The 22428-nt window shown below is 42.3% G+C and overlaps 2 protein-coding genes across 2 annotated transcripts; both read right to left on the bottom strand.

Annotated features, from left to right (window-relative positions):
* Window positions 1-3406: 3406 nt before the first annotated feature.
* Window positions 3407-5809, bottom strand: LOC130913911 (uncharacterized). The gene is made up of 2 exons (XM_057832874.1): window positions 3702-5809; window positions 3407-3473 (listed from the first exon to the last, which is right to left on the bottom strand). Exon 1 carries the CDS (start codon window positions 5025-5027, stop codon window positions 4050-4052), a length of 978 nt encoding a protein of 325 aa, XP_057688857.1. The 5' UTR covers window positions 5028-5809; the 3' UTR covers window positions 3407-3473; window positions 3702-4049.
* A 939-nt stretch (window positions 5810-6748) lies between these two features.
* Window positions 6749-10413, bottom strand: LOC130913079 (uncharacterized). Its single transcript, XM_057831385.1, has 4 exons — window positions 10147-10413; window positions 7937-9826; window positions 6822-7345; window positions 6749-6766 (listed from the first exon to the last, which is right to left on the bottom strand). Exons 2-4 carry the CDS (start codon window positions 9744-9746, stop codon window positions 6749-6751), a joined length of 2352 nt encoding a protein of 783 aa, XP_057687368.1. The 5' UTR covers window positions 9747-9826; window positions 10147-10413.
* Window positions 10414-22428: the final 12015 nt, after the last annotated feature.

The raw sequence follows: 22428 nt of genomic DNA, 5'->3' as shown, positions 1-22428 counted from the left end.
TAACTGTCTATATATTTCAATCTACCTGCTTTCTATTCCTCTTGTTTTTATCTCCATTGCTGATTTCAATTATTAGTAGTAGTAGTAGTTTTTGTTTTATTTTTATTTTATTTTATTTTTTTTTCTGTGATTAAATGCGATCTTTTGTCTTCGTTTCTACGTTGTGTTGATTTAAATGTGATTTTTATGATCTTCATGTGATGTCAAGCACTTTGAATTGCCTTGTGTTGAATTGTGCTATATAAATAAATTTGCCTTGCCTTGCCTTGCCTTTTGGCCACACCCGGGAGTCGAGCCATCCACCATTAAAGTAGAACGCACGTAGTCTTTATATGTCCATCAACGTACAAGTCAAGTTGTCTTCCCTTGCCTAACAGCGTTTTCCAGCTGTAAACAAACAACAAAAACTTGTAACACTTGGATTTATGCGGTGCCATCAAACACGTACTGATTAGCAACAGGCTAGCAGCATCAGTAGTTGTAGTAAAAATAATTAAACTTCATAATTACAATCATCATCGTAATATCAATAGCAAAGGCAACAAGTCGTTTCATGCGCCAGATTTTAGGCTTCGTATTTTTGGAGCACATACCTTCCATTAGACAGCGTCAGACACGAACGGCCGTGCCCCGCGGGACAGCCTGCACTTTGGACGTCTCCCTCCGGTATTACGAGCACCCATGGTTTGTGGTATGGAGCATTGAGGCACCGTCTTGGTTTTACATCCGCCTTCATGGAGACAAAATTCCAATGTTCGTGAATGCGGAAATATCCAACTTTGTGGGTGTGCAACTAGTACTGGAATGCCTCTGAGCTTCCCGATGGTGTTTCCATCGACTGCCAAAGAGTCAATAAAATACTATAAAATTTTATTTGTGGTCACCCTCAGCCACTTCTTGATGTTGTCTTCCCATGTCGAGATGGCAGAAGGATGCAGTATTTCCAAATCATGTTTTTTTAGGGTTTTTAGTGAATGATGCCACTCCAGCGCCATTGAAGTCAATGGTAAAAAAATCGGAAACGGAAGTGGTAGGGAGACATAAGGAAGTCAAGCGGAAGTACCTCGGAAACTTGCCTAATGAGAGCACCCTTTTGATGTATTTGGGTATTTTTTTATAGGGCGCCATTTGGATGTAACACAGTGGATAATAACAGAGGGGACATTTTGTGCTAAATTTAGCCTAGCTTTGCTAGCATAATAGCTAACATGACTTTGGATACTTGATGAGAAGTTTAGTTTATCCAGGATAATTAAATCATAACAATTTTTTTTTAAATTCTCTACTTATATTCGTTATTTTTTAACTGGATTTGAATGAAACACACTGGGGGCAAAATTCCAAAACAGCCTTTCACCAGAAGTAGATTAAATTTACAAAAAAAAAAAAAAAGAATATAGGAGCCTGTAGCCTTGATTTTATAATAGACGGCAGTTGATAATACACCAAAAATTAGTTGAACGAGTATTTGTCCAGCTTTAGTGAAAATACAGCTTAATTTATAATGGAAATATAAGTATATTCAGTAGTATGATAAGTATCTGAACCATTTGGAATTTCTCACATTTGTGCATAAAACCACCATCAGATGTGATCTGATCTTTCTCAAAATCACACAGATGTAAAACATTTATAGTTTTTTTTTTTATTTTAATGAGGATCAATCAATCGGTCGATCAACTTTAATGGTGTAGCACATTTAAAAAATCCGCAAAGCATTCCAAAGTGCTTTACATACCATAAAACAGCAAAATAAGTTAACATTCAAAAGTATAAGAAACACATAAAAAATGAAATAGAAAAGACAAGGTCATAAGGAGACTTAAAGAGCAAGTGAAACCAATTTTTACCAAAAAATTTAAGTCAGGTGTGTTCCCAATCACTGATGAGTGGTTTAAAGCTGCCCTGCCCACTATAAAAACAAAAAACACCCCTGGTAAGAATTGCCTTGATGAGAAGCATTGTCTGATGTGCATCATGGCTCGGTCAAAAGAGCTGTCTGAAGTCCTCCGATCATTTATTGATTTTTATAAAGCTGGGAAAGGATACAAAACCATCTCTAAAAGTGAAGATGTTCATCAATCAACAGTCAGAAAAGTTGTCTACAAATGGAGAGAGTTTGGCACTGTTGCTTTTCTCCCAAGGAGTGGCCGTCCACTAAAGATGACGCCAAGAGTTCAGCACAGAATACTCAGAGTTAAAAAAAAAAAAACCTTGGAGTGTCTGCTAAAAACAGAAATCACTGGCACAGTCTAATATCTCTGTGTACACATCAACTATATGTAAAACTATGGCCAAAAATGGTGTTCATGTGAGGACTCCACAGAGGAAGCCACTGCTGTCTAATAAAAAAAAAAAGAAAAGAAAAAAGAAAGAAAGAAAAAAAAAAATTAACTGCTTGTTTAATGTTCGCAAAAAGGCAATTGGACACTCCACAGAAGTTTTGGCATAATATTTTGTGGACTAATGAAACCAAAGTTGAATTGTTTGGGAGTAATACACAACGTCATGTGTGGAGGAAAAATGAAAAATCTCACAAATATCAACACCTCATCCCCACCGTGAAGCTTGGTGGAGGGAGTCATATGATTTGGGGCTGTTTTCCTGCCTCAGGGCCTGGACAATTTCAATTCAAAAGTCAGGATGTTTTGCAGCAAAACCTAAGGCCGTCTGTCAGACAGTTGAAGCTAAAAAGAGGATGGATGCTGCAACAAGTCAATGATCCAAAACATAGAAATAAATAAACTTCAGAATGGTTTCAGAAGAACAAAATACACCTTCTGGAGTGGCCAAGTCAAAGTCCAGACTTGAACCCCATTGAGATGCTGTGGCATGACCTAAAGACAGCGATTAATCCCGGACATCCCAGGAATCTGACTAAACTACAGCAGTTTTGTAGAGAACGATTGGCCAAGATTAGTCCTGATCGATGTGCCAGACTGATCTGCAGCTACAGGTAGCATCTGGTTGAAGTTATTGCTGCCAAAGGGGGGACCACAAAATATTAAATGTGTTGGTTCACTTACTTATTTTCCCCCTTCTGTCATTGTTTGCAAACTATCCTGTTTATAATATGAAAACCTATAAATTTTTGGGTGGTTTTAGTTAAAGCAGTTTTTTTCATCTGTGTGATTTTGACAAATATCAGATCATATTTGATGGTGATTTTATGCAGAAATGGGAGAAATTCCAAAAGGTTCAGGTACTTTTTCGCACCACTGTATATGACCCTCATGAACAAATACTGTTTCTTGTCAAATTTGGTGGGTCATGTGGTGGGTTATGGTCAGGTGTGATTTATGGTCCAGCAGTAGTACAGTACATAAACTATCAATCTTCTGCCCTCAGCCGAGCGTATGGCTACTCGACTTTGGCAGCGAGCTAAACCGACAAAGAAACTTGGAGGCCCAAACTCCTTCCTCTCATTTATTTCTTCGCGTGAACGTGCGTGTGCGTGTGTGTGTGTGGTAAAACTGAAACATACATAAAACACAAATGTTATACACAAAATAAAAGGTTCTATACAATAACATGTTTATGTAAATAACAGAAAACTGGCTCCATTATGAGCAAATGAAATGAAGTGGCTACTTTAGCTTAGCACAAAAACGTGTGGGTTCGCGCCACATAAATAACAACAAAATAACAGAATAGACACACCAAAATTACATCTAACCCACTGTTAAAACGTACAAACTTACAGATTTTGTTTTGTCAAGGGTTCCCAACGATGTATGGTGCAGAGGAGGTGTGTAACGTCTTAACACCTCAAGGCCTCTTTTCCAACTGAAATAAAAAGTTCTTTCTGCCTGCTGCTTACAGCAAGTCGCCACTAGGGGAAGCCGAGCGCAAACAGCAATACCAAAGAAAAACTTAAGATTCTGAGTTAGAATAGCGACATCCTGTGGACGGATGAACAATGTACAATCTTAGAAAGAAATTAAACCCAAAAAGTAGTCAACATAAGACCAGAGGACATAACACTCCCCGCCTGACATCTGCAAGATGTCAGCCCTTAACTAATGAACGATACAAAACAACAACTCGTTTTACATGCTATCCTTAGACATCAAAAGCACAACTTCACGAATTGGGCGAATGTAAAACCTATTCTCGCCGTTTCGGAAAATCTTAACCTCAACTTTTCTGACATTACCGTCCTCACTTGGGAAAGATTTTGTGATCAGTCCGAGTGGCCAATTATTCCTATGTTCCAGAGACTCCCTCATTAAAACAACGTCGCCCATTTGAAGGTTCGGCTTTTTTATTTTCCACTTGCGACGAACCTGCAAGCCTGCGATGTATTCTTTCTGCCAACGACTCCAGAAAACATTAGCTAAGTACTGCACGCGCTTCCATTGGGCTTTGAATAGGTCACTGGTCTGAAACTGCCCTGGTGGAATCGGTGGTGTGCCAACCTTTTGCGTGAGTAGCATCGCAGGAGTAAGAATGACTGGGTTTTCGGGATCTGTAGAAACGGCTGTTAGCGGACGGGCATTTACAATTGCGGTGACTTCAGCTAACAATGTTACGAGTACTTCATGTGTGAGCTTCCCATATGGATGTTCAAGGAGCATTGCATTGAGGATTTTTCGGGTGACGCCGATCATGCGTTCCCAGGAACCAGCCATATGGGATGCATGTGGAGGATTAAACTGCCATTTGCACGCACTGTCTTTCAAGAATGTGCCTATTTTGTCATTGTGACAGCCTAGTTTGTCTATTTGGAGCTCTTTGCAGGCACTCACAAAATTTGTCCCACAATCAGATCTCAAGAGTTTGGCACCACCTCGGATGGCAAAGAAACGACGCAGTGCATTAATGAATGACGATGTGTCCATTGACTCAATCACTTCAATATGAATTGCACGTGTACTCATGCAGGTGAATATGACTGCCCATCTTTTAGCATCTGCATTAGCACCACACGTTTTTCTCACTGTAACGGACCAGGGACCGAACACATCAAGGCCTACATTTGTGAAAGGAGGGTCCGTGGACAGCCTGTCCTCAGGAAGTTCAGCCATTATCTGTTCAGGTTGCCTGCCCCTTAATTTGCGGCATGTGATGCACTTGAAAATCACACTTCTTACTGCTCTTTTTCCTCCCACAATCCAAAAGCCCCCTGCTCTGACTGCTCCCTCCGTGAAATGCCTTCCCTGGTGACATAATTTTTCGTGAAAGTGTCTTATTATGAGCTGAGCAAGATGGTGCTTTCCAGGGATTAGTATGGGATTGGTTTCTTCTGCAGACAACTGTGCTTTCTTTAGTCGGCCTCCAACTTTAAGGAGCCCTTGCGTGTCAACAAATGGATTCAGTTTGCTGAGTGGACTTGAGTTTTTTAAAGCTGTGCCTTTTTCAATGCATCCAATATCTTCTGCGAAGACCTCTCTTTGAACGGTGCGAATGATCGTGGTCTTGGCTAGTTGCAGTGACTTTTCAGTTAAATGTTTGTTGCAGTTGTGCCAGCCACGACAGGAAACCTCAGAGTTGTTCTTGAATGATTGAGCTATATGTTGGAGTTTGGCAATAGCCTTTTGCAGCACCTTCCAACTTGAAAACCTTTCAAATCTGGCACTATTAAACTGGCCTTTTGATAGGGTGGTAGTGCAAGTTGTTACCTCAGGACGCAACTCACAGTCAGTCTCTGGGTCTATGAGATCGAAGGTTTGACTTCGAACTTGACTTTGGTCCAACCTGGAGAGGAAAGCTGGGCCTCTGAGCCAGGTGGAGCTGGAGAGCTGCTCAGCGGGCAACGCTCGTGTGGCATGGTCTGCCGGATTTAAGTGTGTGGGCACGTAATGCCACTGGTGAGTTTGTGCAAAGCGCCTGATGCGTTCGACTCTGTTGTGCACATAAACGTGAAAGCGTCTCTTGGTGTTTGAGATGTACCCAAGCACTACCTTTGAGTCTGTGTAAAGATTCACCTGATCGACTGTGACATCCAGCTCCTCTAGAACCAACTCTGCTACTTCCACGGCCAGGACTGCTGCACAGAGTTCAAGTCGGGGTATGGTGATGTCTGGTTTAGGAGCTAAACGTGCTTTGCCGAGGAGGAATCCCACTTCGCTGTGTCCGTCCTCATTTGTGAGTTTGAGGTATGCTACCGCACCTACGGCTTTTGTGGAAGCATCACAAAAAACGTCAATCTCTATTCTTTGGGCTGCAGACAGCGGTATTGAAGTGTACATTCTGGGAATTTCAAGATGTTGTAGGTGTCCGAGGGAACTTTTCCACTTTTGCCACTGTTCTAATTTGTCTTTTGGCAGTTCAGTGTCCCACTCTGAAACATTTGTGGAAATGTCTCTGAGTATGGTTCTACCCCCTACGATTACTGGAATAGCAAAACCAAGTGGGTCGAACACACTGTTGATAACTGACAGAACTCCCCTTTTTGTGAACGGCCTTTCATTTACTCTTACTTGGAACTTGAATTGGTCAGTCAACAGCTCCCATCCTAAGCCCAAACTGCGCTGCATTGGTGGGGTAGTCTGCCCAATGTCAAGACCTTGCATGCCTACAGCACGATCTTCGGTTGGAAAGGCTCCTGTTATGAGAGGACAATTGGATGAGATTTTGTGCAGGCGTATGTTACACTGAGCCAGCATCTTCTGTGCCCTACTAAGAACATCAATGGCCTGCTCTATGGAAGAGAATGATTTTAGCCCATCATCTACATAGAAGTGCCGTTCAATGAATTCTTTTGCGTCACTGCCAAATTCCATTTCTCCTTCTATGGCTGTTCTTTTCAGTCCAAAGATGGCGACTGATGGGGAAGGACAATTACCAAACACATGGACAGTCATCCTAAATTCTTGCACTTTTCCATCAAGGTCATGATTTTGGAACCACAAGAAACAAAGGTAGTTACGGTGGTCTTCTCGGACTACAAAGTTGTGAAACATATGCTCCACATCTGCCATGACGGCGTATGGGTCGGACCTAAACCGCATCAGAACTCCTACGAGAGTGTTGTTAAGATCTGGTCCCTTGAGGAGCACGTCATTGAGAGAAACATTGTCAAGTTGAGCACTCGAATCAAAGACTACCCTAATTTTTTCTGGCTTTTGCGGGTGGTAAACGCCAAAACTAGGGAGATACCAGCACTCTTGATCTGGCGCCAGTGCGGGCGCTGGTTCGGCATGGCCCTTGCTGAATATTTTCTCCATAAACTCAGCGTAATGCGCTCTCATTTCAGGTTTTCTTCTCAGCGTTTTGCGGAGCGACATTAAACGATTGTAGGCCTGCTCCCGATTGTCAGGTAGGCGCCGCCTAGGTGAGCGGAATGGAAGTGGAGCTACCCAGTTATTCGCCTCATCTTTAGCAAAGTTGTTGTGCATAATGTCTAGGAACAACGCATCTTCTGCCGAAAGTGCAACTTTGTCGTCATTTGTTGTTTGTTGGAAAATATGTTGTCCTAGTTCCGCTTGTGTGTTTAGTGGATCGTTTTTGGTGTATTTCTCTTTGATAACGATTGTGTTTTCGCAAGGACTGAGGAACGTGGGACGTCCACTGTTTAGAACGTTCGTCTTAAATGAGTTCAATGTGGGTTTATGAGCTCCAGAGAGACAGACATCACCTATGACAACCCATCCTAAATCGAGACGCTGGGCATGAGGTGCATTGTTTGGCCCATTTACCTGACCACGAACTTTATGAGCCTGAATGATGTCCCTTCCCAGGAGCAGAAGAATGTCTGCCGATGGGTCGAGAGGAGGAATCTGTGAAGCGATTGATCGCAAATGAGGGTGAGCTGCTGCTACCTCAGGGCTGGGAATTTCGTCTCTATTATCTGGAATCTGATCACATTCTGTTATTGTAGGCAGCATCATGGAGACCTTACCATCTACATCTTCTACAACAAAGCCATCAGCTTTACGACCTTGTGTCTCTGATAAACCTGCACATGTTCTCATGGTGTATGGGAATATGGTACCTTGCACATTAAACATGTCAAAAAACGCAGATCTGGCTAAGGATGAATTGCTCTGATCATCCAACATGGCATATACCCTCTTTTTCTTTTCTGGAGAAGTTCGGCGATATACATTAACTAAACAGATCTTTGAGCATGATTTTCCTTTTACGCCTTGCCCACATACTTCTGTGCAACTGGCTGTGTTCACAGGATTTGGGCCCTCAGACTCCCCGCCGTGACTCTGGGTTGGGGGATTAAAGTCTTGAGGTGTCCATGGAGGTGGACCGACATGCATGGCAGACACATGAGCATCGCTATCACATTCTGAGCATTGGATAATAGCTTTACAGTCTCGAGCCCTGTGATTTGTGGACGCACAACATTTAAAACAAATGGCGTGCTCTTTGAGAATGTTCTTTCTTTCGTCTAGTGTTTTCATTCTAAACCCCCTGCATTTGACGAGTGAATGAGGTTTTTGGTGGATAGGACATTGTTTGTCTGGATCGAGTGCTGTCAATTTAGCCGGACTGATCTCTATTTTATTCACTGCTAGTGGAACTCTGTATTTGTCTCGTCTTACTGATGTCTTACCAACCCTTGGATTTATTACGTTTGAACACTGTAACATAAAGCTAGGGTCTGTTCTCATTTCAGCGTAGTCATTTACGAACCGCACAAAATACGAAAAAGGTGGATAGACTGCACCGTTTTCCCTTTTGTATTTGGTACCTTGTGTAACCCATGACTCCTGGAGTCCATATGGGAGTTTTTCAACTATCGGGTTTATGCCCCTTGGTGTGTCGAGAAAGCTAAGACCCGGCAAATAACTTTCACTTTTGGCATACGATAGCTCTAACAGAAGATCAGCAAGCTCCTGCAGTAAGTGAGTGTCTTTGTTGGAGATTCTTGGAAAAGTCTGCAACCGTTGGAAGAGTGAGGATTCAATTACCTCTGGAGAGCCATAAGTCTTGTCTAGCCGCTGCCACAGACGTTGGAGACCTGCCTGTGGATTACTCACGTGGACCGCCCTGATCCTCTGAGCGTGTTGAAGAGACTCCCCGCCGAGCCACTTGGTGAGAAGGTCGAGCTCTTCGCTGGGCTTGAGATTGAGGCCTTCCGTCGCGTTGCAGAACATGGACTTCCAGGACAGGTAGGACTCTGGCCGGTTGTCGAAAACCTTGAACCCCGATGTCAGCAGATCACGCCGTGCTAGATAGGCTGCTAAATTGGACAGTTCACTTTGTGGGGTTGCTGAAGGTGTAGGCTGGTGTGAGATGTCCGTTCTCCCACGATGAGATTGGAGATGCTCTTCGTCAGCGATGTCGATGTGACGCACATGTGGAAAAGCACCAGCTGATTTTGGGCTATTTTCTGGTTGTTGAGAGTCATTGTGCCTAACCAGGTGCTCAGTGTTTGGCGTTTGTGTGCCATCTGCTTGCACACGCTGGTCGTCAAAGTGAGCATGCACATACTCTTGTGCACGCCTGATGGAGGGGGGTGTCTTGGAAAATACCCCTTGCTCGCTGAGGTCGACTTTGGCGCGCTCCTCTTCTTCGAAAGTCGCCTCCCAAACTTTAGCTGCGGCGAGCGCTGCTTCTGCTTCACCTTCCGTCTTCAGAGCGTGTAGTGTTGCCTCGATGCGTGCCTTCTCGACCTCCATGTCGATTTGGCGTTTGGCGTACCGTGCTCTGGCGTAGGCAGCTTCGGCGTCTGCTCGTGCTTGTGCAGCAGCTTGACTCGTTCTGGACCGGCGTGAAGAATGAGAATGACTGGCCTCCGACCTGGTGACCACTTGGCTGATAGGTGGTGAAACTTCTTGTTGAGACATCTTGGGTGCTTGATGTGTTGAAAATCTTTTTACTCTTCTGCCCTCAGCCGAGCGTATGGCTACTCGACTTTGGCAGCGAGCTAAACCGACAAAGAAACTTGGAGGCCCAAACTCCTTCCTCTCATTTATTTCTTCGCGTGAACGTGCGTGTGCGTGTGTGTGTGTGGTAAAACTGAAACATACATAAAACACAAATGTTATACACAAAATAAAAGGTTCTATACAATAACATGTTTATGTAAATAACAGAAAACTGGCTCCATTATGAGCAAATGAAATGAAGTGGCTACTTTAGCTTAGCACAAAAACGTGTGGGTTCGCGCCACATAAATAACAACAAAATAACAGAATAGACACACCAAAATTACATCTAACCCACTGTTAAAACGTACAAACTTACAGATTTTGTTTTGTCAAGGGTTCCCAACGATGTATGGTGCAGAGGAGGTGTGTAACGTCTTAACACCTCAAGGCCTCTTTTCCAACTGAAATAAAAAGTTCTTTCTGCCTGCTGCTTACAGCAAGTCGCCACTAGGGGAAGCCGAGCGCAAACAGCAATACCAAAGAAAAACTTAAGATTCTGAGTTAGAATAGCGACATCCTGTGGACGGATGAACAATGTACAATCTTAGAAAGAAATTAAACCCAAAAAGTAGTCAACATAAGACCAGAGGACATAACAATCAAATTATCAATTTTCCAGATTAATCAATTTTCAAAACCCCAATAATGACAGAAAACTGGTGTCACCAACAATCAATATCAAGCTTAACTATCAACTGTTTCTCTCAAAGTGATTGTGAAGCAATGCCCTCGCCATCTGACAGTTCTTGGTGGAGAATAGCATCATCCAAAATGAATTTTTTGTGAGGGCTAGAAAGGTGTTTTAGACATCTAGTTTGGATTTGAAAAGTTCCCTTAGAACAGAAGTTCTGGAACCTTCCAGTCTCATACTTCAAGTGTAACTTGAACTATGATATAACTGAATACGCCAAAAGGAGTTCTGTGAACCTTTTTAAGACTGCTTATCCTTCGGTTAATGGTGATGTCTAAATTGGATCCCAAATAATGTAGCTACTATACTGTATATTCTCATATTTACTACCATCTCTCTCTCTTAGAATAGTATTAACACTTGTTTTATGAGCTGTCGTGCCCATGGACTAAACAATGCATTGTTGTCATTTACTGTATGCACCGCGTGCTTGGCTGCCATCAGTGATTGAAACCCCACTCAGCGCTGTGTCAGCACATCTCTTTGTGCATGTATTCATTGCCAAGCTAAAACAAGAGCCATAGCTGGCTTTTAAAATACAATGAATTGCCCAGCAAAACGGGTTGACTAGTTTGTCATGAGGACATAAAGAAATAATTTGGACATTTGTGCATTTAATAGGACTTCAAGTCCCCAATCACAGTTTTTTCACACTAATTAAATAATTGAATCTGGTCAAAGAGTATTCAAAAATTAATAATCAAGACTTGCACAGATCCATAGCTATTGAAACTGCAATACAAATAAGTTTTGTAACGGTTTGCCTCTGCATCAATGAAACTGATGACGTAATCAAGGGCAAGGATTCCGGCAGATGCCATATGACTCCCTGTAAAATAGCAATCAAAAATCGTTGACTTTATCGTGGAGCGGGTCGCAATACGAAATTGAAAGTGGGTCAGAGGAGGAAGTAAAACATGATTCTTATATGGTAATAGGAGATTTTACCATTTAAGTTCAGACCGGAGGCAGAAATTCACCATTACATGGCGCAAGTGAGCATCAGAGAGCACGTTAGACAGGGAAGCAAGTGGACTCCCATTATCATCGGATCTCGGGCACCTAAATGTTAAAAATAGCCCCTTTCACACGCGCCGAAACACCGGGAAAATCCCGGGATTTAAATAGGCAGCCCTTGAATGTAAACGCAATTTCCCAGGTCAACTGACACAGAGATTACGCGGACATTTCACAGGTCGCGTCTTAATTCCCAGGAAAGTTCCAGGACCAGGCTTATGTGAAAGCAAGCGTTAAATTCCCGGGTCACAGCAAAGCTGATGATGTAAATATCATGGGGGGCAGATCGTCACTTCCTTCTTCGCAGTAAAACAAAAATCGGTAAGCTAACATCGCAATTATCAACATAGCAAGCTGGAAATAGCTAAATTAAACTGAAAACATAACGAAATTAAAATGCTACTGGATATTAGAGCTGAGGAAGAGAGTCCAGCCTCCATTTTTGGAAATGCGTGGTTTATTTTGTTGCGGATGTTAGGGTCCGCTACTGTGGAAACAAGGTTGTACCTCAAAACAGAAAACTAGGGAGGGCTGCGTTCAAGGGTTTATTAAATACAAACAAAAATACATGCGATCACGGAAAAGGGGGAATGACACAATGGCTCCGTGACAGTAGGTTGGCGGGGATCAATAATACTAACCTAAGCGGTAGACAGAGAGCCAATAACACAACAAAACAAATACACTCAAATACCAGCACAACATAGGGGATTTCAAAACAAGGGCAGTAAAGGTGTCGAATGGCTCCCAGCAAGTTAATATCTCGGCACCCTTCTCTTGGATCGCCTGGACTTAAGTACAGTCTTGATGAGCTTGAACTGGCTGCAGTCGGAAATTCTCCCACAAACGGCTCTATAAAAGACACGATTTTACCAACATTGTGACAGCTGATGCCGACCAAAAATGACGCAATGTAGAGGTTATAAAATCGTGCCAGCAGACCTCCCCGCACAGAGAGCGCCAGTGGACAACACGGGACAAGTCTGTGAAAGTGTTCAACCCCCGCCATTCCTGGGATATCTCTCCATGCGCGAAAGCAATGACGCGAGTAAATCCCGCGTCACTTTATGCGGGAATTTACCAGGATATTTGTGTGAAAGGGACTCATTTTACATTTACCCCTCTCCATTCTACACAATAGCATGGATAGCAATTGAAAAACTGATAATTTATCATCTAAAAATATTTAAAACCGAGATTTTTTACTGGTACAAATTTTGGGACGCTGGGGCCAACAAAGCCTTGTTGTTTTGTCCTTATGTCATTGTTACCAACTCTTCATTGGCAACACGTCATTTGTCACTTGGCCAAAGCAGTCTTCAGTAAAATATTTTTATCAAAACAACAGGATACTTACCGGCTTATAAATACAGTCTTATAACGGCAGTGTTGGTGTTGGAGCAATTTCCTACACAGCACGTATTAAAGCAACACAATTTAACTTTTCAGTTTTGGTGGATTTTAGCAATAGCGGTGGACAAAAAGCGTAGTGTTTTGCCTTAAGGAAACTGCATTTCCAATGAGGACCAGCGCACACCCGCACAGTGTCATAAAATCATCAATCAATCTACCGGTCGCCTGCAGATGGATTAAACGATATTTCTGTGTCCAGCGGCTGTGTGAAGGATGTATAGTAATAAGGTTAATGAATCCATTTGTGACTAAGCAACAGCATATAACGGTTAGCAACCGTGTGGCTTATGGGCAGTTTATATGGCAACTCTGCGACACGAAGACGCAAAGACTGTGTTGCGGAGTGACCTCGCTTTCGTATGGTGTAGGCGAAGACGCAAACCTTGGAATCCTGCTTCCAAAGTGGAAGAATTCGATTGCGGGGGTTTGAGGGGGGCTTGCTCCGCATGCATATCAAAAGCTCTCGCGGCACAGGATCCCGCGATAACATCAGCACTCATACACGTCACGTTGGGCGTGCGCAGCGGTGCTACTAAACATTAAAAAAGGCAAATATGGCGGAACGTCGGCTTTAATTTACTGTTTTTATAATGTTTTTAATTTAAATATGTTGACCGTTTCCATTTTTGTGCCTTTTTGAACTAAAGAAAATGGCATTGCTTGGAGTGGGCGGGCATGTTTTCTTCTGGGCTGAGGAGGTCAAAGTGCATAATTCGCTGTCGCCTTGTAAATCTGCACTGCCCCCTAGGGCCTGGCATGAATACTACATCGTTTTCATGCGGAATTGCAACATTGTTCGAATGGAGACGGAACCATATAAATGCAAACATAAAATTTTTCGTCTTCTCAGAGAGTCACCACGTAAACGGCCCCTTAGTGTGGCTACTCCCCCCCAAACCCACCAGAACTCGTCACCGTTGACGAGTTCGGTTGGGGGTGGCCGTCATGCCAGTGAGTGAAAGCCGGGCCAATGTTTATTCTTGAGTATCCTGGTTGCCTCCCTTTTTGTCCTCCTCTGACAAAAACGTTTGTCTCTTTTGTTGCTCTGCCGTTTTTGCAGAATTCGCATTTGCTCGAAAGCGTTCGGATCGACTCCCGTCTTTATAATGATTGGGGAAAGGGAGAAGTGACGTATGCCGTAAAGCAGTAAGCGCATTTGTAGTTTTTTTGTGTGGAAGGGTTCCTACCACCCTCCTAGTTAATTAGTGCTGGTGAAAGGGATACACACCTCCTCAAGATATAAGAGGTTTCATTCAACTAGTTGTCAGTTGACATATCATCAGAAATGTTATAAAAATATTTTATAAAGGTTGAAAAGTTACCTAGTGTTGCTTTGACCATTGCTCCATACGCAACACATATTAGCCATTTTTACAATTTAATGATAGCATTTTTTGGAAAAACTCAACAGCCACAGCAATGAAACTAAACAAATGAAAAAGCCTGCTGGCTTCCTGACCCTCAGCGAAAGGGGATTAAAGTTGCTTTTTTTCTTGTTCATTTTACAAACAAAAGGTCTACAAGTTGTGGCTCGGTGAAGTACAATCTATCAAATTCAGCAAAGTACCTCTTGACGTGATAGGGGGACTTTAAACGAAATATTGTGATCCCTTCATCAACACAGCAAGTCAAGAGAAAATGCCCAGATTTTGACAAAAGCAAGTCCCCGAGTTTTCCTCTTTTTTGTAGTGTTACATGTACCCCCTCAGCGATGAAAGGAGTACATGTACATGCCTGCGGGTTAACTGTTAGTTAGAGTTAGTGAGGAGAAAGTGAGCTGCAGAGACAGCCCCTCACATCTTTGTTCCCTTCAAGAGGCTAATGCTTTATTTATAACACTGCCCCCCCGCTCCACCAACACCCCACCCCCAGGTGTACACCTCAGGTCCCTGCGCAGTCCTTTCTCTTCCCCACAGGTATAGCAGCGCCTCTGCATCACTGCTCAGCACACCTTCCTTTCAACATCCCACTCCTGCGGCTGGCTGCACGAGAGGAGGAAGTTGAGGAGAGAGATACAAAGACACACACACAATGTGCAGACTGAAGCGGTTTCACAGTCATGGTCTCCCATGTCTCGCTGTAGTTCTCTGGTGTGTTGGAGAGAAAGAGCCAAATCCCTCATCATCTCGCCCCTCTCGCTCTCAACTAGCTCAACAAACGGCACAGAGGAGGAAGAGATGGAGATAAAGAAAAGTACGAGAACACTAAGGCGATGGAGAAGTAGAATCATAGGAGGAGGGGAGAATGGAGAAGACAAAGGAGATTGGCGCGGGTGAACGACGAGATTGAAGAAAGCATGGCAAAGAGTGGGGAAAAAATGGTCTCGCACTTTTTAAACTTGGAGATACCCGGTCCCTTCTTCTCGCTCCAACCTGCATTTCTGGGTCACTAGAGACATTTAAACTGCACTTATAATTAACAGCTATTTTTAAACAGGGAGGGAGAAGTGGAGCGGTGGCGAGGTACAAAAGCATTAAAATTGCCCCAGATTCGCTATTGAATGGGACACATCAAGGCAATATGCTGGCAGATCAAAGAGAGCGAGGAGAAAGGAGACAGGGCTGATCAGTGGGGATAAATTGTTTCTTTTATAATAGCATAAGAATAGACCTCTTTGCAGCTGAAACAATTTAATAACTGCATTCATTACCTTCCGTCCAGCCTGTCTGTCTTTGCATCTGCTGCACAATTGCAACCACCTTTGTCCCCCTTTCCTCTTTTTTATTTATCTTCCCAGCCACATTTTTTGTCTTTTACTCATTTTCTTTTCTCTGTTGAGTCTCCCTCCATCCGTCCCCAATGGTCTAGGCTGCTTTAACCGCCGCTGTGCTGCAGGCCCCGCAATGAAGATGTGCAATGTCTGACACTCTTGGAATGAGTGCCCTAATAGAAGGGGAAGTGGTTATCACAGCGCTCCCCCAGGACCAGCTACTGTGTGGCTGACGCTAATTATGGCGCATGCAAATGAATGTGCAGCATTAAAGTCAGGAGGAGCCCCAGTGCTTGACTGTGTTGGTACAAAGTTGGTTGGTGTATGTGTTGCGCTCACTTATAGCACGTGAGGTTTTGGGGTTGACTCATTGACTGCCTTTGACAGCAATAGATGTCCAAACCTTTTGAAATTTAACATTCAATCGCTGCCTGCCCCCCCAGTTTAAATGGATTAGACGTCTACGAGTGACAACCTCATTTAAATTCACAGCAGAAGGACGAAAAGAGCCACATGATTGGACGTCTATCATCGCCAATAGTACTGAAAGGCCGAATTATTATTACATAATTGTTATTATGAACTCCTGTTCAGAGCATAAGGACAAAGAGATTCCTATTCTCAGTGTCTAGGCAGCTGAACAGGACAGGTTAGAAAGAAAAAAAACTTTTTTTTCATGGTTAATTTTTTTTTTTTTTTTTTTATAAATACGTTCATAAATTAATAAAATCTTAATAAAAAAATAACTAGGAAATCTGTGGAGAAATTAAATTTCGATGATTTGTTCCAAGTTAGTAAACACCTGTGAGCCACTTCCTGCTGATTTGGGAGGATTTATGGGTCGTTGCCTTTTGAGACTTGGTCACTTCTTGTTAATTTTGGCAGGTTTACAGGTCAATATTTTTTTATTTTAGGTCACTTCCTGTTGATTTCAGGGCATTCCTGAATCACTTCATATTCATTTCTTGTCACTTTCTGATTTAGATTCAATGGCGTACGGCACGCAACATGTCACTCTTGCTCATTAATATTCATGACGTTAGCAATTGTTGCTAGGCGGGTCAAGCTCCTGAGCTAAACCTACGAATTCTGTACCTACCAAAATGATGTCCCTGGTGACAAATTCACTGGTAAAGATGTGAAACAACATACAAACGTTGAGTTAAAGAGATGGCTTGAGTGTCGAGGGCTGAAAAACACAGGGTTTTTTATCGACACCTTTTCCTTGTGTGCATTGCCTTACGCCACTGAAAATGACATTCTCCTGTTTCAACAATCTATCCTTTGCCCTGTGCCCTATGCCCTCGATGTCTTATATATTATATCCTCTGATTGTCTTACGTCTCTGACCGTTCTTGGGGGTAATTTACATTGCTACTTTTGTGTAGCGATCACAAATGCTACTCAGTGACGGAGAACGAATACTTTTCATTTATTCATTATTTTTCAATCATTTATTTACACTTCCCCCTTACTAAGGTTGTTTCCGTACAACAGAAAAGGTAAATCTGGCTAAAACATGGCTAATTTATTTAAATATCAGTATTTCAGAAAAATAGGCCTACTATACAGTATATACAGTGCCTTGCAAAAGTATTTGGCCCCCTTGAATCTTGCAACCTTTCGCCACATTTCAGGCTTCAAACATAAAGATAAGAAATTTAATATTTTTGTCAAGAATCAACAACAAGTGGGACACAATCGTGAAGTGGAACAACATTTATTGGATAATTTAAACTTTTTTAACAAATAAAAAACTGAAAAGTGGGGCGTGCAATATTATTCGGCCCCTTTACTTTCAGTGCAGCAAACTCACTCCAGAAGTTCAGTGAGGATCTCTGAATGATCCAATGTTGTCCTAAATGACTGATGATGATAAATAGAATCCACCTGTGTGTAATCAAGTCTCCGTATAAATGCACCTGCTCTGTGATAGTCTCAGGGTTCTGTTTAAAGTGCAGAGAGCATTATGAAAACCTAGGAACACACCAGGCAGGTCCGAGATACTGCTGTGGAGAAGTTTAAAGCCGGATTTGGATACAAAAAGATTTCCCAAGCTTTAAACATCTCAAGGAGCACTGTGCAAGCCATCATATTGAAATGGAAGGAGCATCAGACCACCGCAAATCTACCAAGACCCGGCCGTCCTTCCAAACTTTCTTCTCAAACAAGGAGAAAACTGATCAGAGATGCAGCCAAGAGGCCCATGATCACTCTGGATGAACTGCAGAGATCTACAGCTGAGGTGGGAGAGTCTGTCCATAGGACAACAATCAGTCGTACACTGCACAAATCTGGCCTTTATGGAAGAGTGGCAAGAAGAAAGCCATTTCTCAAAGATATCCATAAAAAGTCTCGTTTAAAGTTTGCCACAAGCCACCTGGGAGACACACCAAACATGTGGAAGAAGGTGCTCTGGTCAGATGAAACCAAAATTGAACTTTTTGGCCACAATGCAAAACGATATGTTTGGCATAAAAGCAACACAGCTCATCACCCTGAACACACCATCCCCACTGTCAAACATGGTGGTGGCAGCATCATGGTTTGGGCCTGCTTTTCTTCAGCAGGGACAGGGAAGATGGTTAAAATTGACGGGAAGATGGATGCAGCCAAATACAGGAACAATCTGGAAGAAAACCTGTTGGTATCTGCACAAGACCTGAGACTGGGACGGAGATTTATCTTCCAACAGGACAATGATCCAAAACATAAAGCCAAATCTACAATGGAATGGTTCAAAAATAAACGTATCCAGGTGTTAGAATGGCCAAGTCAAAGTCCAGACCTGAATCCAATCCAGAATCTGTGGAAAGAGCTGAAGACTGCTGTTCACAAACACTCTCCATCCAACTTCACTGAGGTCGAGCTGTTTTGCAAGGAAGAATGGGCAAGAATGTCAGTCTCTCGATGTGTAAAACTGATAGAAACATACCCCAAGCGACTTGCAGCTGTAATTGGAGCAAAAGGTGGCGATACAAAGTATTAACGCAAGGAGGCCGATTAATATTGCACGCCCCACTTTTCAGTTTTTTATTTGTGAAAAAAGTTTAAATTATCCAATAAATTTTGTTCTACTTCACGATTGTGTCCCACTTGTTGTTGATTCTTGACAAAAAATTAAAATTTTATATCTTTATGTTTGAAGCCTGAAATGTGGCGAAAGGTTGCAAGGTTCAAGGGGGCCGAATACTTTTGCAAGGCACTGTATATACAGTGTCCTCCATAATTACTGGCACCCCTGGTTCACATGTGTTTTTTAGCTTCTAATATTTTTTTTTAATTAAAATAATATGGGACCTTAATGGGAAAAAAAGAGAAAAATCCAACCTTTAATGCATGCGTGCATTTATTCAAGGTCTGGGGACTGAGATGGCCATGGGAGGAGCTTGGTTTTGTGTCTGGTGAACCATTTCTGTGTAGATTTGGCAATATGTTTAGGGTCATTGTCTTGCTGAAAGACCCAGTGACGACCCATCTTCAGCTTTCGGGCAGAGGGCAACAGATTTAGATTTAAAATGTCCTGGTATTTCCAAGCATTCATGATGCCATGCACCCTAGAAAGGTTCCCAGGGCCTTTGGGAGCAAAACAGCCTCACAGTATCATTGACCCACCCCCATACTTCACAGTGGGTATGAGGTGCTTTTCAGCATGCGCATCTTTCGTGGCACGCCAGACCCACTTAGGGTGTTTGGTTCCAAAAAGCTCAATCTTGGTCTCATCTGACCAAAGCACACGATACCAGGCTTCAACTGGGACCGTGTGTGTCAGGGGTGCCAATAATTATGGAGGGCACTGTATTTATATATATTTATGAATGTATGTCTCCCTACCTTTGCAATCTCCTCTGTATTAACAGTCCTCCCCTTTCACTTCGCTCTTCCTCTAGCCTTCAGCTTTCCGTTCCCCGTGTCCGTCTCACCACCTTTGGTTCCATAGCTTTTAGTCACTTGGGGATTGTCATCTGTAAGACCATGGCCTCCAACAAAATGTTTACTGCATATGAAGGTGAATGACTTCACCTTGCTGGCGTTAAACTGGTCTTTTGGACATCCGTACAGGTTGATCCATTGTTCACATTTTTTTCTCTTTTTTGGGCTTCGTGATACATATGAAGAAAACATCCTTCATATGTCGTAATGTCTAGAGTCATTTCTACAAGTTCCATAGCAGCAGTGTTTACTTGGCATGTTCTTTTTTGAAAGATTACCGGCAGAAAACAAGCAGTAATAAGATGGGTTTTATGCGAGGGTATGTCTATGTTGACCCACTTTCGAGTTATGATGGCGACGTCATGGTCTAAAAATAGCATTCGTGCGGTACGCTATTCCAGGTCATTTCCTGTTGATTTTGGAGCATTTTTGGAGCGTTTACAATTGATTTCGGTTCGCTTTGTACTAATTTTTGCAGATTTACTGGTCAATTCTTGTTTATTTTAGGTCACTTCTTATTGATATTGGGGCATTCCCGGATCACTTCCTATTCATTTCTGGTCACCTTCTGGTTTAGGTTCATTTCCAGGTCACTTCCTGTTGTTTGGGGGGCATTTGTGGGTCATTTCGTATTGATTTTGGGTCACTTCCTCTTAATTGGGGCAGATTTACGGGTCAATTCTTGTTTATTTGGAGGCATTCCTGGATAATTTGGTGTACATTTCTGGTCACTTTCTGATCTAGGTTAAATTCTAGGTTACGTCCTGTTTATTTTGGGGCCCTTCTGGTTGACTTCCCATTCATTTGGGGTCACTTCCTTTAGAACTTTTGATATTTCTGGGTCACTTCCTGTTGATTTTGAGGCCTTTATGGGTCGCTTCCTATTGATTTTGAGTCACTTCCTTTTTGGGCATATTTATAGGTCAATTCTTGTAGATTTTGGGGCATTCCTGGATCACCTCTTGTTCATTTCAGGTCACTTGCTGATTTAGGTTTAATTCCAGGTCACTCCCTGTTGAATTTAGGGCATTTCTGGATGACTTCCCATTCATTTTGGGTCACTTCCGTTTGAACTTTTGACATTTTGGGGGTCACTTCCTGTTCATTTTGGGGCATTTCCATAAGAAATAAACTGGTTACGGCCCTCAATAACACTTTATTTTTTTGTTTTGTTTTGTTTTGTTTTTTTGCAGGGTTTGGAGGGGGATTCATTAGTAATAAAATAAGAACTCTATATAGTTTTAATTTTATTTCATAAATTAACTTATTGGCTGCCATTGATGGTGATTTGCTGTCCAATGTATTTCTCAGTGCCAGCCGTCCCAGTTAAAATGAATTTCATGTCTATCATTTTCAATGGCAGTGAATGAGTAAAAAAGTGGATTTGGGTGTTCATACCTGCACAAAGTCTTCTTTTGTACCACACAACATAGGAACTTGGCAATAATGCGATATTTCTCCCATACGCATACACACACACACACACACACACACACGCACACATATGCATGAATATGAGACTGAGAGCAGATGATCTCACGGGAGATTTCCTATAAATAAATCTTCCTCACAATCACGAGCAACCTCTTCAGGAGGGGGGCTTTATTAAAACCATTTTGTCTTCACTTTACATCCGTTGTATTCTTGTGGGCAATTGTGCAGTTTTTAGATCCATTACATTGCATATTCTGTATGTGAAAAACATCAACCAAATGATTTTTTTCTTTTTTTTTTCTTGTTTGTATGAGTCTGTGCATTGACCGTTACCCTACAGAGTTCAATAGCATCTTTATATGACATAGTCTATGTTCAGGTGTGTGCGTGTTGGAGTTTATATGTGTGTCCTCTATAGTATGTTGGCCATCTTATCTCCCCATTAGCCTCTTGTGCCCTGACCAGTATTCCCTTTCTCCCCATCCTGCTTTCTCTAATGGGTAATTTAGCCATGCTGGCCTGACATCTAGCCTATTCCTTGTTTAGTTGCCATGGCTACGCAGGTCTATGGATTGCTCCCTTGCTCCCCCTGGCCTTCCTGTGGATGCTATAGATGTCTCAACTATTAGATGGCATAAGGGCTAAATACAGAGCATCCTTACGCCGGTGCTGACGGCAAACACACAAAACAATTAAAGTATATACGATAAATATACAGTAGATGGCTCTCAGCAGGCCATTTCTATAAGTGCATTGGAAAATGCCTGTAACTATTAATGGTGTTTTGATGACATCATGTGTTAAAAATGTAATAAAAATGATTTCATTGTGTGAACCAAACTAACCATTTCAATGAAATGCGTAAAGATGATCAATTCAGTGGAATTGATTTTTATTTCGATTACCCTTCATTTGTGAGAACATTTTGCTCAAACAATTGTGTTTATTGGAACTTGAACCTCTTACCTTCTGACCCTTATATTGCAATGATGGGATGCAATTTACCTTAAAAGAAAAAAAAAAACACTCAAATATGCTATAGTGGGATGGAAGAGAATAGCGCAGATCAAAATTGCCGACTCATCTGGCCACTCATGTTGACCATATGTTTTGTATTTCAACTTATCCTGTCTAGCAATAACAGGTGAAATCCTCATCTAAAATGATCATATATTATGTATTTCAGCGTATCGTTTCTAGCAATAACAGGTGGAATCCTCACAACTCCCGAACCTTCATCCTTCAACTTCATCACGAGGGTTACGTAAGGTGCTGGAGCCTATCCCAGCTAACTGCGACCAGTACACCTTGAATCAGTTGCCAGCCAATCACAGGGCACAAGGAGACAACCATTCATCCACACACTCAAACCTACGGACAATTTGGAGTGTTCAATCAGC

Source organism: Corythoichthys intestinalis, chromosome 3 (assembly GCF_030265065.1).
Source record: "Corythoichthys intestinalis isolate RoL2023-P3 chromosome 3, ASM3026506v1, whole genome shotgun sequence".
NCBI lineage: Eukaryota > Metazoa > Chordata > Actinopteri > Syngnathiformes > Syngnathidae > Corythoichthys > Corythoichthys intestinalis.
Note: the sequence above shows the minus strand (reverse complement) of the source record. Positions and strands in the feature narration are given on the sequence as shown.